The sequence below is a fragment of the Suricata suricatta genome, chromosome 7 (assembly GCF_006229205.1).
Source record: "Suricata suricatta isolate VVHF042 chromosome 7, meerkat_22Aug2017_6uvM2_HiC, whole genome shotgun sequence".
NCBI classification, from domain to species: Eukaryota; Metazoa; Chordata; class Mammalia; order Carnivora; family Herpestidae; genus Suricata; species Suricata suricatta.
In genome coordinates this window covers 1,515,072-1,529,989 of record NC_043706.1, presented here as the reverse complement: position 1 = coordinate 1,529,989, position 14,918 = coordinate 1,515,072, and the positions used below count along the sequence as shown (strand labels likewise).

General features: G+C 43.0%; 1 protein-coding gene across 2 annotated transcripts in view; it reads right to left on the bottom strand.

The window, feature by feature from the left end:
* Nucleotides 1-7,517: 7,517 nt before the first annotated feature.
* The window catches only part of ZBED9 (zinc finger BED-type containing 9), an 18,759-nt gene continuing 11,358 nt past the window's right edge, over nt 7,518-14,918 (bottom strand). Inside the window, exons 3-4 of one of the 2 annotated variants that reach the window (XM_029945334.1) lie at nt 11,618-13,113; nt 7,518-10,602 (exon numbers count right to left, since the gene is read on the bottom strand). In XM_029945334.1, the coding sequence (XP_029801194.1) occupies nt 8,686-10,602; nt 11,618-13,113 (3,413 nt within the window). In that variant the 3' untranslated portion in view covers nt 7,518-8,685. The remainder of the gene's footprint in view (nt 10,603-11,617; nt 13,114-14,918) is intronic. The other variant, XM_029945335.1, reaches the window with a different exon arrangement.

The window sequence follows — 14,918 nt, the reverse complement described above, 5'->3', positions numbered from 1 at the left end:
TGGGCATAACACAGAAAGCCCAGCCAACCCCAGTTCAGCCAAACAAGAGACATGTGATGAGCAAAGGTCTTACTTTAAGCCACTGGGATCCTTGACCCATATCTTTTCTCTTTTATGCTGTTTAACACTTTTCTTATTTATTCAAAAGATCACTATCAAACATATAATAGACTAAGTATATTTCTCTATGTATTCAAAATGTATTCCCAATTATTAATTTTTAATATTAATAGCATATTTCAATATAGAATTATAAATTTTCAGTGGGGTTAAATCCAATACTTGCTTCTTTATGGTAACTTTCTTGGGAGTCATTCTTTGATGACTTTCCCTCCCACTAATTACACAGTTATCATCTAAATTTATCCTAACATTTAAAAAGTACATTTAAATAATATATCCAGGATTTATGTTTCGGTGAAAGTACTGAAATAAAGGCCTTTATTTGTTCCAAAGAGTTAGCTTCCTAGGGGTGCCTGGGTGGCTCAGTTGGCTAAGCGTCTGGCTTCGGCTCAGGTCATGATCTCACAGCTCATGGGTTCAAGCCCTGCGTCAGGCTCTGTGCTGACAGCTAGCTCAGAGCCTGGGGCCTGCTTTGGATTCTGTATCTCCCTCTCTCTCTGACCCTCCCCTACTTGTACTGTCTTTCTCTGTCAAAAATAAATAAAAAACATTAAAAAAATTTTTAAAAAGAGCTTCCTATCCCAGAGGTCACTTTTACTTTCTCTTTTGAAATACCATTTTTATGATATAATCTTCCCTTGACTTATGAAGGCAATTTTCACATGGAAAATGTAAGGCAAATTATCATAAATGGAAGCAATATTACCACTTGTTACAATCTGAAATATGAATACAATCCTGAGTCCCTAAACTGACCTCTATTTGTTCATTTACTCACCAAGTATTGATTGAACATTACCACGTGCTAGGCATTTTTCTAGGTCAAGGGGATACAGCAATGAACAAAATAGATTAAAAACCTCATATTCTTGGGGTGCCTGGGTGTCTCATTCAGTTGAGTGTCCACTTCGGCTCAGGTCATGATCTCACAGTCCATGGGTTCGAGCCCAGTGTCAGGTTCTGTGCTGACAGCTCAGAGCCTGGAGCCTGCCTGAGATGCTGTGTCTCCCTCTCTCTCTGCCCCTCCACCCCATCTCTCTGAAAATAAATACATGTTTAAAAGAAATCCTCTCATGGCTACCATATTCTAGTGGGAAACAAATTTGTAAGGAGAGAATAGGAAACCAGGGCAGGGAGGGACGGATCATGTAAGGCAGTCCAAGCTGCTGCACGGTTTGCGTTTTGCTTGGAAGGCGCTGGGGAGTCAAGCAGGGTGTTGAGCAGAGTGATAGAATTTAATCTGCACTTTAAGAGAATCTCTCTGGCTGCTGAGAGTAGACTGAATGGGTGTGAGGGCAAAGTCAGAGAGATCGGCAGGAGGTATTTGTAATGACGCAGAAATCTTAGAGAAGGTGAGGGTTGACTCAGTGCTCTTCAGAAGATAAAGTCGCTATTCTTTGTTGTGAAGAAAGATTGGGTATATTAGTGTGCCAATCCCTGCACAGGTACAAAAAACACGGACGGGTTACAGTCAGCCTAGGTTGGATACATGCGTATCTCCATCCTGCCATCAGAAATCTGAATTTCTGGTTAGTTTATTTGCTCAGATAAACAAGAAGCTCTCCTATCAAATTCATACATTTTAATAGTGGTTGCCATTCGGACTTTAACTGAAATATCTCGTCACTAGGAAACTGCATTTGTTGGAGAGAAGTTAAAGGAAATCAGATGTCTTCTCAGCACTCTGTTCTCCTTAACTACTTGTTGTTTAGCATTTTAAGTTCCTTCTTGGTGTTTTTACCCCAAAATTACACGATTGCTAAATTATCTTACAGTAAATGTTTAGATCTCCCAGATGTTTATTATTTTCTTTGCTTATCCCTGTTGAGCTTAGTTTTTCCTTCATGGTTTAATTTTATTCTTAGCTATGTCTTTAATAGTTGTTGTTTTTTGAAAGTTTGTTGGAATCGCGTCTCTCCCGACACTTGTGACCACGTTTGCACTCCTCTGATTCTTGAACACAACAGTGGCCGGTGGCTTTCATCTGTCTTAGGGGACAGGTTTTTTCCCCCAGCTCTTTGAAAACTTTTTCAGTTTCTTCTAGCTTCTGTTATGGCTGTTGAAAAACCTATCCTAAGTCAATTTTATTTTGTTGTTATTTTTAAATCCGTAGTTGCTTTTAATATATATCTTCTCATTATAATGGATCTCCATACAAATTTAGTTTTATTTATCTGGCTTTGGGCTGGTTTGAGAGCTTGATTTTGAGGGCTCGGGCTGTTCCCAATTCTAGAAGAGTCTTACGTTTCATCCCTTGAAAGGTCCCTCACTGCCCCGTCTCTCACTTCTCTTCTTATAAACAGATGTGGGAGAGTCTCAGTCTCTCCTTCATAACGTCAGTTCTTTCATCATTTTCCTTTTTAAAATCTTTTCGTCCCGTCATCAGCATCACTTTTGTCAGATTTATACTCTATCAACTATTTTGTACCTTAAACTTTAAAAAGATATCAAAGTTTATAGCTCATGTACAAGGCGTTTAAAAAACCCACTGCTTTGAACACTGTTGTATTCACCACCCACGCTGAGAAACAAACCATGACCAGAGCGATCCTCCTGGAGTCCTCTCTCTGTCCCCGCGTCCCCGCGTCCCCACGTCCCCGAGTCCCCCGTCCCCGCGTCCTTCCTCCCACCCAACACAGGGCACCCCTCACAGAAACTCCGTTTTCATATTTTGTAACATCTTCTTTTCTTTACATTTTTACCACATCGTATCTCTCATTTGGGTTTTCACACTTTAAAAACTTCCTAACGCTTTTTTTAAATATATAAATGGAACAATACTTCAGTATTCTTCTGCAACTTTGCTTTCTCTTTCAATATTATGTTCTAATTTTCACCCATGTTGATGTGTGTAATTATAGGTAACGTGTGTGTGTGTGTGTGTGTGTGTGTGTTTAGTTAACACACAGTGTGGTCTTGGCTTCAGGAGTAGAATTTAGTGATTCATCACTTGCATACAACACCCAGTGCCCATCCCCCATCCAGCCCATCCCCCCACCTCCCAGCAACCCTCAGTTTGTTCTCTGTATTTAAGAGTCCCTTATGGTCTGCCTCACTCTCTGTTTTTATCTTATTTTTCTTTCCCTTCCCCTCTGTTCATCAGTTTTGTTTCTTAAGTTCCACCTATGAGTAGGCTTCATGCTCAGCATAGAGCCCAACATGGGGCTTGAACTCAAGACCCTGAGATAAAGACCTGAGCTAAGATCAAGAGACAGATGCTCAACCGACTGAGCCACTCAGGCGCCCCCAAGTCACATGCCTTTTCAAGTCAACTTTATTGAGGTATACCATACAAATAATAAGATGCAACCATTTTAATCACATACTTTTGATGAATTTTGACATATATATATTTCATCACATCTCTCAAATTCTCTCAGTGATGATGCAATTTTACTACTGCAATCTAACTGCTGAGTAACATAGTACGTTGTATTCTGTGAGCAGACATTCGGGTTGTTTCCCACTGGGCTCTAACCCGCTCGGATGTCATCACCACTCAGGTGCCCGGCTTCCCCAGTGCCCGACACACGCCAACAGTGGACGCGGTCAGACTGCAGGAGACACCTTCACTCACTGGATAATGTCAAGTGTTCCCCAAGGTGGCTACACCAACATGCCTCGGGCCTGTGACTGATCCACATTCTTGCTAACATTTGATACTTTCATTTGGGCCAATCAAAAACAGTATTTCATTGTAATTTAAATACACATTCCATGATTACAAATGATTTTGAGTATCTTTTTACATCCGTTGGCCATTGGGTTTCTCTCCTTTGAAGTACTTATTTTGCTAACTTTTCTATTTAGTTCTTGTCTTTCCTCCATGTTTGCAGTATCCTTTGTCAAGCGAGTATGTGGCAGGTGTCCACCCCTAGAGTTCTGCTTCGTGATCTAACACTTTATGGTATGTATCTAAGATAAACAGAAGCTAATAATTTTAATAAAGTTTAATTTGATTTTTTCATGGCTTATATTTTTCCATCTTAAGAAATCAATTCCTTCCTCAAGTTCAGGAATGGACTTTCCCACATTTTCTTCTGCGAATGGACATTTGGGTTGTTTCCAACTTGGGCTCTTACACGCTCTGATGTCATCACCATCCAGGTGCCCGGCTTCTCCAGTGCCCGACACATGCCAACACTGGACGTGGTAAGACTGCAGGGCACTGACATCTTCAAGCTCACTGAATAATAACTTATTTAAGAAGTTTTACAGCATTGTGTTTCACATTTAAGTCTCTAATGCATTTAGGATGCAGGGTCCAATTTCACACTCTCCCAAATGGATAGTCAGTTTTTCCTTTTCTCCACTGAGTGGGAATAGTTCTGCCGTCCCAGGTTCCCACGTATCAGTGGGGCCGCTCCTGGGAGCCCTATGACCCCACGGTGGTTTGTCTGTCTGTCTCTGTCTTCATAACAGCACGCATGATAGCTTTACAATAAGTTTTCATGTTTGGGGTGAGAATAAGCGAGTTTCCTCACCTCTTTTTATTTTTAACATTCTTAGCCAGTCTGACCTTTTGCTCTTATATGTATGGATACTTGTTATATTGCATAAAACCTCTACAAGTATATTCAGTAGGATTGGAAACTGGCACCTTTATAACACTGAGCCTTTCAAATATGTCCCTTTGCTTTCCTCCTTAGTGACATGTCCCCGTCCACACCACTATCTCTGGATCGATCACACAGGACGCATGGCCTCCCATACTGCAGGCAGAGAAACCTTGCTAAACCGAAATGCAGGTCACCTTCTATTTAGGGTCCCTTCAGGGCTTCCCCCTGTCTCCCAGGCGAGGGCTGCGCTCCTTACCTGGGTCCGTCCCTGTGAACCGGCCTCCTCTCCACCAGACGGCGCCCACGAGCCCTGTACTCTGCTCCCCTCGGCTCCCGAGCTAACTATGAGAGATCTTTCCGATGGGAAATGGTGGTTTGGAAAATGTTCCTTCCTAAAGTCGCAAAAGAGATTTCAGTCAGGAATTAACTTGCGTTTATTACGACAAAGCACATCATAATCATAATCACACTCTTGTAGGTCATACAATCCGTAATGGCCTCCTGCTCTTTTCCTTCTTACATTTTATAATGAACCCAAGGCTTAATTAAAAGCATAATTATATCAATCAATAAGAAATAATAATAAATTGGTTGTTGGGCGCCTGGGTGGCTCAGTTGGTTAAGCACCCGACTTTGCTCAGGTCATGATCTCACAGTTCATGGATTTGAGCCCCACGTCGGGCTTTGTGCTGACAGCTCAGAGCCTGGAGCTGCTTCCGATTCTGTGTCTCCCTGTCTCTCTGCCCCTCCCCCACTCACGCTGTCTGTCTCCCTCTCCCTCCCTCTCTCTTTCTCTCTCAAAAATAAACTTTAAAAATAAACCAGTTGTATTCAACTTAACACAAGTATATCAGAATACAAAGCACATAGCACGTTCTGTGAGCCAGTAAATGAATGTTTTATTTCCTCATCATAATAATTTCTAATTCTATCATGCTTGGACCTTTCACAATAATCTTTCTCTCTTGGTGTGAACAGCAGACAAGACCTTCTGGAAGGTATTACTTAGGAGGGCCCAGGAGGGGCACAAACTGGGCTCCTTTCCTCCTCCAGCTGCTGGTTCCCACCAGGTCCCCTGCAGGAGGGCACAGGACACCACTGATGGGCGCCTCCTAACCGCACTCAAGATCCTTCCGGGTGTCTGCATCCTTCTCAGACCGGCCAGCCCAGGGGGGAGGCCGGAGCCCACACTGCACCACAAGTACCACTCAGCTTCTCCCTCCCGCTACCCGCACAAAGCCCAGCCCTGGGTTTCCTCCTCACTCTCTTCTTTTCTGGCTTATCACCAGGAGAGCTGAGGGGGAGCGGGTCCTCTGAATGGGGGCTTAACATCTCACAGTCTCAAGTGCACATCCCTCTTCTGACCTGCTTCCCCCTAACTCAGCCCTACTCACGACAGTAAACCTCGCTAGGGGACAGGTTCATGGGAAGATGTCCAAGTATGTATATGCACTCACACATACACACACACACACACAGAGTCAGCCGGTCACCTGCTCCCTGATTTGACCCTGGAGGGCATTTATGGGGGCCGTGCCCAAAGTATGTATAGAAAGAGAACTGACCTTCAGCCTGACCTCTTTCACCCCCTTCAACCCCCAGCAGCTGCACCTGTGGCAGCCTTGGCCGGAGGGCTCCCCTGCCGCAGGACCGCTCTGTGCAGCTCGGACTTGCACTCCTTGGTGTCAACTTGACCCACAGGGAACCTGCATCCCTTTGCCACCTCAAACTGTGGGACTGTGAGCTGATCTGCTGCAGGTCTAACCATCGCTCTCCGACCTCTTTTTCCTGCTCACGAGCACACACCCCTGGCCTAACCCGACGACACCCAATCTGGGAATGAAACGCAAGATTCCTCATCCTGAAGCATCACTTACAAGTGATTTCCTGGCAGAAAGGAGTCAGGGCAGGTTCCTGGTTCTGCTCATTTTTTTTAAGTTAAAAAAATTTTTTTAAGTGATTTTTGAGAGAGAGAGAGGGAGCACCAGCGGGGGAGGGACAGAGAGAGAAAGAGACAAAGAATCTGAAGCAGGCTTCAGGCTGTGCTGTCAGCATAGAGCCCAATGAGGGGCTTGAACTCATGAACTGTGAGATCATGACCTGAGCAGAAGTCACCGACCCAGGTGCCCCTCATGCTAACATGTCTTTAGAATCAGAGGCACTTAGCATCTCCTAGGCCTCTGGAGTTGCCAGGAAAAGTTCAACACCACATCCTGTTGTACACAAATAAGTACAAATACAACTAAAAAACAGCACATCCATAAATAATGAATGGAAGCAAGCACATAACAGTCCTATGTGCACACAAGAAAAGAGGCAATTACCTTCGTGGTGTATGCAAACACCACATGTCTACAGACATGCGAACTCACTGCAAAACAAGCAGAAAATAGGAAGAAAAAGATCACGTGACTTACAAACTCACTAGTCATTCCATTAAGATTTCATGTAAATGGCACCTCCGTACAGCTGTTGACCTAAAACGCTGTACAGGAAGGTAATAAAACACAGAGAGGAGGGAACAGAGGAAAGTCAAATATTCCTAAATGTTAAAAAGGTGAAGGTAAAGTGATTCAGCCTCCTGATAGAGAGTCATTTGCAGGACAAATAGGGAGCCATCTAAAGAAAGTATCTGAGAAGGCCAAAAATCACACCAAATATTTTGTCCATTTGATTCTAATTCTGGTCTCAGATATCCAATACCTCATATTTCTTACAGATAAAATAAGAGGACTTAGTTCTCTTTTAAAATGTATCCTTTATGTCCATCAATCTATTTTCTCCCAGGTAAAGCATTTACAGAAATAAATATAAAGTCACACACATATACTGCTTTTTAAAATTGAAAATTGGAAGCACAATACTTTATTCAATCAATAAAACAAATGGTAAAAATTTTTAAATGTAAGTCCCTTAGCTCCAAAATATAGTCAGATAGGAGAGAGGACACACAAAATGTAGGCGGAAGAAACTGAACCACTGTCGCATACATCTGTCCACCACTACCACTTCTTCTGAAAAGCTGTAAGATTTTATTAAACACACACAATAAAATATAGTCCTACTAAAGTGTCAAACTTGAATGTGAAAAAGGTTTCCTCCACTTTCTAAAATGGGATCCAGTCCAATGCAACTTTTTAATAACTTAATAGTGACATTTCGTATGACTACGTATCTTTCCCTTCTTCAACTCTCAATGTTACATTTCTTTGAAAATAAGCACTTACTGTTATGTTGTTGCCCCGTCTAGGAAGACTCATTTTCTTCAAGGATCTTGGCATGTTTTTCCCCTAAAGAAACTGCCTTGTGCTCCTAGTCTGTCTGCCGTAATCCTGAGTGCAGACAAGACAGCAGATATGGGTGCCATTTCTCTGAATCGTCTCCACACAGGAGAGGTTATGAAATCTACCTGAAGGGCTCGTCATACCTGGCTCTGTCCCACAGAACCTCAACAGCACTCAGCTCAAGCAAAACCCACAACTCTGTACCTGACCTAAACTCATCGCCACGGCCCAATCCCCCAGCGCTAGGAGGTCGGAATTTGTCAATATGAATCCAAAGCCATGACACCATGACTCGGTAAGTGTCTCCCCGGCCTCGGCCACGTAAGCACTGTGTGTGAACATGCACCAACAAAGGAAACGGAACATCAGCTTCCCCATCCGACCACCCAGATTCCAATTCTGGACTCGAACTCACTTCCCTTCACCGATCTAATCTGTCATTTCAGAGAATTCACTGCCATCCCAGGCCGTCCTAAAATCTTCATATCCTAATGAAATACAACAGTAACAAAGACATACAAAATGCAAATTTTTAATATTAGAAGCAACATTTAAAATTACATTTTAATAAATACAACAAATGTAACAAAAGAATTATAAAAACTGTACATGTGACTGAAAGTGTACATATAGGCAATTTATATACAGAATTGCTATTTTAATAACTTTCATATTCCGTAATGTGTATATACACACTTTGACTGAATACCTTAAAGTCTTTAATGTGACAAGTGAGCTTGCTTCTTGCTTGTTAGTTTGTCCAACCTGGGCTGGATGGACGACAATGCTACTCTCAGGGGATAATGTATATTCAAACTGTTCCTGTGCTTTGTTTTAATGACACTTAAAGTAGAGAACCCGGACTCACACAGGGACGTGGAGGGGAACAGAAGAAGGGATTTTAAAGCAACCTCAGCGAGCTCAGGATACTCATTCTTAACTTTTATCCAAAATGAAGGAAGTGATGCTGTATTTTCAAAATTCATTTTCAATCCTTCATCAGCAGCCAGCTTCAACAAGTTATCCTGCAGGGTGACTGTTAAATTCAAGTTATCTTTTGATGAGAGGAATGGATTTTGGATCCATGAGTTCCCTATGCGTGGATCTTCTTTCGATGGAAAATAGAATTCAAAACAATCCAACAAATTAGTAAGATGTTCGCCGATAACTTTCCGCAGACGGGCAATATCAAGGTCATTACCTACTTCATGGATAACTGTTGTTAAATTATGGAACATGTCATAACAATTTGCAGAGACTCTGTTTCTCCAAGCTGCTAACTTTTGTTTTTGTCCTTCAATCTTATCAGCCGTTGAAAAACAGGTTGCATTCTTCCCTTGCATGGAAACGTTAAGATCATTAAAAATACCGAAGATATCAGATAAGTAAGCTAGTCTGGCTGTCCAGTTCACATCTTTGAAAAGTTGGGACCAAACTGGTTTCTTGCTGTGCAGAAACACCAAGAGTTCATTTCGTATTTCAAACATTCTCGACAGAACTTTCCCCCGTGACAGCCACCGCATCTCCGTGTGCAGCAGCAGCTGCTTGTGATCTGCTTCCATATTGTCACACAACAGAGAGAACAATCTCGAATTTAATGCATTAGATTTCACGTAATTCACAATTTTTACTGTGTCAGTAAGCACACTGTTTAATTCAGCTGATACCTTTTTCATGGCCAGACCTTCTCGATGAATGAAGCAATGTGTTATTTTACACTCGGGAGCAAGCTCCTTAATCTGGGCCACCACCTCGGAACATCTCCCGGTCATTGAAGCCGCACCGTCAGAAGACACGCCCACACAAAACTGAAATTCCAGACCACACTTGTTGATGACGTAATTCTTCACAGCTTCACACAGTCCTGAGCTAGTTGTGTTTGTTGGTAAAGAGGCTGAAAAGAAGAATTCTTCCTTGATGTCATCATCGTGCTCAAACCGCACATACACCAGGAGGACGATCATGTTAGCGATATCTCTGCACTCGTCCAGCTGCAGCGAGAAGTACTTGGCTTCTTTTATTTGCTCTATGAGCTGGTCCTCCATGTCACTGGCCAGCTCCTGAATGCGCCGGGCGATGGTGTCATTGGACAGGGGCACCTGAGCCACCTTCTTGGCGGCCGACTCCCCCAGCATCTCCAGGCAGACCTCCTTGATGCAGTCTTTGACCAGCGTCTCCGCGATCGTGTAAGGCGTCTTGGACTTGGCCACTGGCAGCGCCACCTTGTAGGAAGCCCGCAAGGCACTGATGTTTATATGAGAAACACTGAGCACCTGCTTCGGTGGGCTCTTTAATTCACTACTCTTCCTTTCAAAGAATTCTTTCGGTTGTGAACTTATTTCTTTATGTTTTGAATATAAATGCCGCTTAAGTTTTGATGGCTTCATTGCTTCATTAGCCAGTATGTCTCCACAAATAATACACTGTGGCTTCAGCACGTCACCGTCGATGACAGCTATAAACCCAAACTCAATGTATGAGGGGTCATATTTCCGAGTGAAACCTGTGTGAACTCTTCTGCCTTTCACTTCCTCAGGCGGACTTCCATCTTTACTGTTTCTTCTACTCCTGCCGCCGGACTCAGAAAGTCTATGTTTTTTCTTGACAAACAAGTCTAGTGAAGCTTGTTTCGCCATCTGCAAATCAGGGTTAAAAATAAGTAAGCACAAATGTTACTTTCCTCCTTTATCTAATAATGGTAAGCTACAAATTAAAAACTAGGCTTAACTGGAAATTTAAAAATGGTTTTAAAATGAAGTTACAGCAGACAAACTAGCCATAAAATATCATGTACTGTAACTGTGCCAGATTCTGTGCAGCTGCCAGCACACGACCCGCCCTGTGAGTGACCGCCACCACACCGGCCGGCATTCTACTCAGAATCGTGAGTTCAGTAGTCACGTGCCGGGCGCTACAGCAGTGTCAAATTGTGGCAAAGTTCTGAATACTCTTGATTAGTATACTTGCCCCACTGTAGATGGTATAAAGTTTGCAGACCAGCACCGATGGGAAGATCACACTCAGGTACCACTGGTCCAAATGAGGTGTAGCCCCTGTATTTCAAAACTCTACACTGAACACATATTAACCCTACTTTATAGAATCTACGGATTTAAAATAAAGCTCTTTGGTCTTATCTCATGCTCTCCATTTAAATCTGAAAACTGAACTTTTCCTCAACACAAACCTGTATCCTGCAGTCTAACTTGCCATCCCTTGCTCTTCCTAACCACTTCACATGACCCAAGATGCCCTTTCTCGGCTGACCTCTCTGCCCAAGTAACAGTAAGTTCAGCTTTTCCCACGTTCATCGTCTTGTAGAAACACATCCTCACACACACCATTTTCCCCCTGGATCTTAGCTTTTTTATCCTCCCAAGGAATTCCTGACACCAGGACAGGGCAGGAGACTGTCATCACCCCACAGAACAAGTAAAGCAGCATTCGACATTATTAAATTCCAGTCTGATAAATGGGCGGGGGCAGGATTAGAAATAGTGGGCTTTTCCCTGGAGGAAACAAATCCAAGTTGACCACCCTGTGCTTTTACTTAGTATATATGCTGCCACACATTCCCACTCAACACGAGCACTGTGAAGAGTGATGACGCTCTTCCCCACTTTTATCCACAGCAGGCACTCAAACTCTTACCCAATCCCCTACTTTATCTGATGAAAATGGTGTCTCTGATGGCTTTAGCATTTTGGAAGGTTGACCGGTCAAACTTCTTTGTATCTCATCATGTTTCCTTTTCATTGTGGTGGCCTCATGGCAAAGACTGCATGTTACTCTGTGACGACAGCCCACAGGCCCGTGAGGGGACGGCACCCCACAGCCTGCATGGACACGTCCATCACATGATATGCAACTATTAGCTCCTGAGCATTCTTTTTCACAAACTACACAGGAAAAAATTTTTAATCTGCTTTCAGGAGGGCTTTTCAGAGCCACCATAGGAGTAACAGAAAGATTCTCTTCAAGATCACTACTATCAGTTCCAGTCTCTACGTTCTCTTCATACTGTGCTCCAGGCGGATTCTCTAATTCTTTGTCGGCCAGTTCAAATTCATTTTCTGGATTCGGGCTGGTAACGAGTTCTTCGGTTAACTGAGGAGGACAGAGGCCTGGCTTAGCCTCAGAGCTAAATGTGCCTTCAAATGGATTCAATTGCATGCCTCTGTGATAGGGTTGATTTTGGATCATCTGAATGAACCACAAAAACTCGGCCCAGTGTGATGAATTGTTAGCTTGCATCCAGGAGATAATCCTGTTTTGGATATCTTCATTAGTTTGGTTCACAGAAGTTTGGCTTTGACAGGGCTGAGGTTTCCCGTGGACAATTTTCAACTCTGGCCAAATATTACTGAGTTCATTGACAATCTGGCTTGAAAATTCTCTCCCACTGTCAGACTGTAGGACACTGGGTGCTCCGATAATTGTAAAAATATCCAAAAGGGCATGTGCCACTTCGTTAGGCCTTTTAGATTTTAGTGACCGCAAAAAACTCAACTTTGTACGAAGGTCCTGATAATGCATGATAAACCTATACTCTCCGTCAGGATTTAATTGCATGTCTATAAGATCCACCTGGCATCTTGAAGTAACTTCCTTAATTGGCTTCGATGTGAGAACTTTCTTGAGTTTCGAATGTTTCTGTTGGCATGGTCTGCAGAGTGTCAGGTACAGCATTATAACTTCTTTTGTGATGTTCTTGTATTTGGCTTGTAGCTCCTTTTCCATGCGGGTACGGCCACCGTGCCCAATGCTGAGATGCGTGTGGTGCAGAATGTCGAATAGCTCCTCGCTGTGTAAGTAATACCGAACTTTACCTGTTTCCCCATTTATAGCCTCAATCAGCTTTTCATTTCCTTCCACAAGGATCACATCAAACCTCGCTAAGCGACGGTAGTCAACAGACTCCTTCCTTGCCTTTGCTTGAGCCTCTTTCACTTCCTGAATTAACTGACAGTACTTTCCTTTGGAAAATATCTTGGTATTATTACTTTTGTTTTCCAGCAACACTGCTAAGTTCCTGAAGAACTTCTCTCTCATGTTTTCTGGTTCAATTTCTGGTTCATTAGTGTCTAAGCTACTGGGGTTATCATCACCCACGCTTTGAGACATCATGGAAAGCCACAAAAATGACCCTAAAATATAAAGAAAATAATCATTTAGAATATTTGGGAATACCACTTGAAATATATACATTGCCAAGCAGCCACTAGAGCTTGGGGTAGAAACAGAGACTGTGGGCACACAAGTTGAGAATACGGTTTTGGTTAGGGAGCCCAGCCTTGTAGAAATAGAAGGTAAGTAAGGAATAAAAAGTTCTGATCTAGTAAAGAGATGTGACTTTCTTTCTTTTTTTTTCTTTTATAGTTTATGGTCAAGTTGGTTTCTGTATAATACCCAGTGATCATCCCCACAAGTGCCCTCCTCCATGCCCATCACCTCCCTTCCCTTCTCCCCCTCCCCAATCAGCCCTGTTTGTTCTCAGTATTCAAGAGTCTCTCATAGTTTGCCTCCTTCCCTCTCCCCAACTATTTTCCCCTTTCCCCTCCACCATGGTCCTCGGTTAGGTTTCTCCTGTGAGACCTATGAGTGCAAACATATGGTATCTGTCCTTCTCTGCCTGACTTATTTCATTTAGCATGACACCTTCGAGGTCCATCCACTTTCCTACAAATGGCCAGATTTCATTCTTCCTCATTGCCTTGTAGTATTCCATGGTCAGATGTGACTTTCCAGAGCTGTATCTGGGATTGGCCTTAAAGCACTGTTTTATGTAAAACCAGAAGCAAATTGATGCTATTATTTATTTATTAACTACAAAAAAGAAGCCTCAGCAATAGAGTAATATTTTTAAAGGTTTTATTTTTTAAAGTAATCTCAGGGCACGTGGGTGGCTCAGTCAGTTAGGCAGCCAACTTCAGCTCAGGTCATGATCTCACAGTTCATGGGTTCGAGCCCCACATCGAGCTTTGTGCTCACAGCTCTGAGCCTGGAGCCAGCTTCCGATTCTGTGTCTCCCTCTCTCTCTCTCTGATGCTTCCCCGCTCACACTCTGTGTCTCTCTCTCTCTCTCTCTCTCTCTCTCTCAAAAATAAATAAATGTTAAAAAAACTTTTTAAACATAATAAGGTAATCTCTACACACTACATTGGGCTTGAACTCACAACCCCGAGGCCAAGAGCCTCATGTTCTACTGACCGAGCCAATCAGATGCCCCGGTAATAGGTCTTTTTATAAAAAAGACCCAGACTATACCACATTTTGTTCTATTAAGTCAAGTTAACAGTTATAGCAACATTTGGGGCTTAGGTTTCAACGTCTCAAAATGTGGATGAAAAGGCCACCATACAGATCGCATTTCTTTCTGCACAGATACATTTTGTGTCACACTGTGGAGCCATGAGAAAAGGAGGTGAACAAGGATGAGCTTCAGGGAGATAAGTAATATTGGGCAACGTGAGGGACAACCAGGAGACCATGCGCTCCAGAAGGGGGGAGGGTATCAGCAGGTGTAGGATAAGCGGGGAGTTGTGAAGACGTTAAGAGACGTACAACAAGTGGACGATACTTGAGGCTTGTGTTAAAGACGCTGCTCCGGAGCAGCCAGCCTGCGCTCTTGCCTCCACCACACGTTATCCTATTAACACACATTATCCTATCCTTGAAACGCTAAGGGGCACAGACTTCAGAAATTCCATTTCTTAGGTAGAATTTCTGAGCAGTATTTCCAAGTCTTAAACATCACATGCGTTGGCAAAAAACAGACACGTAGACCAATGGAATAGAATAGAGAACCCAGAACTGGGCCCACAAATGTACGACCAATTAATTTTTGACAAAGCAGAAAAGAGTATCCGATGGAAAAAAGACTGTCTCTTTAGCAGGTGGTGCTGGGAGAACTGGACAGCAACATGCAGAAGAATGAAACTAGACCACTTTC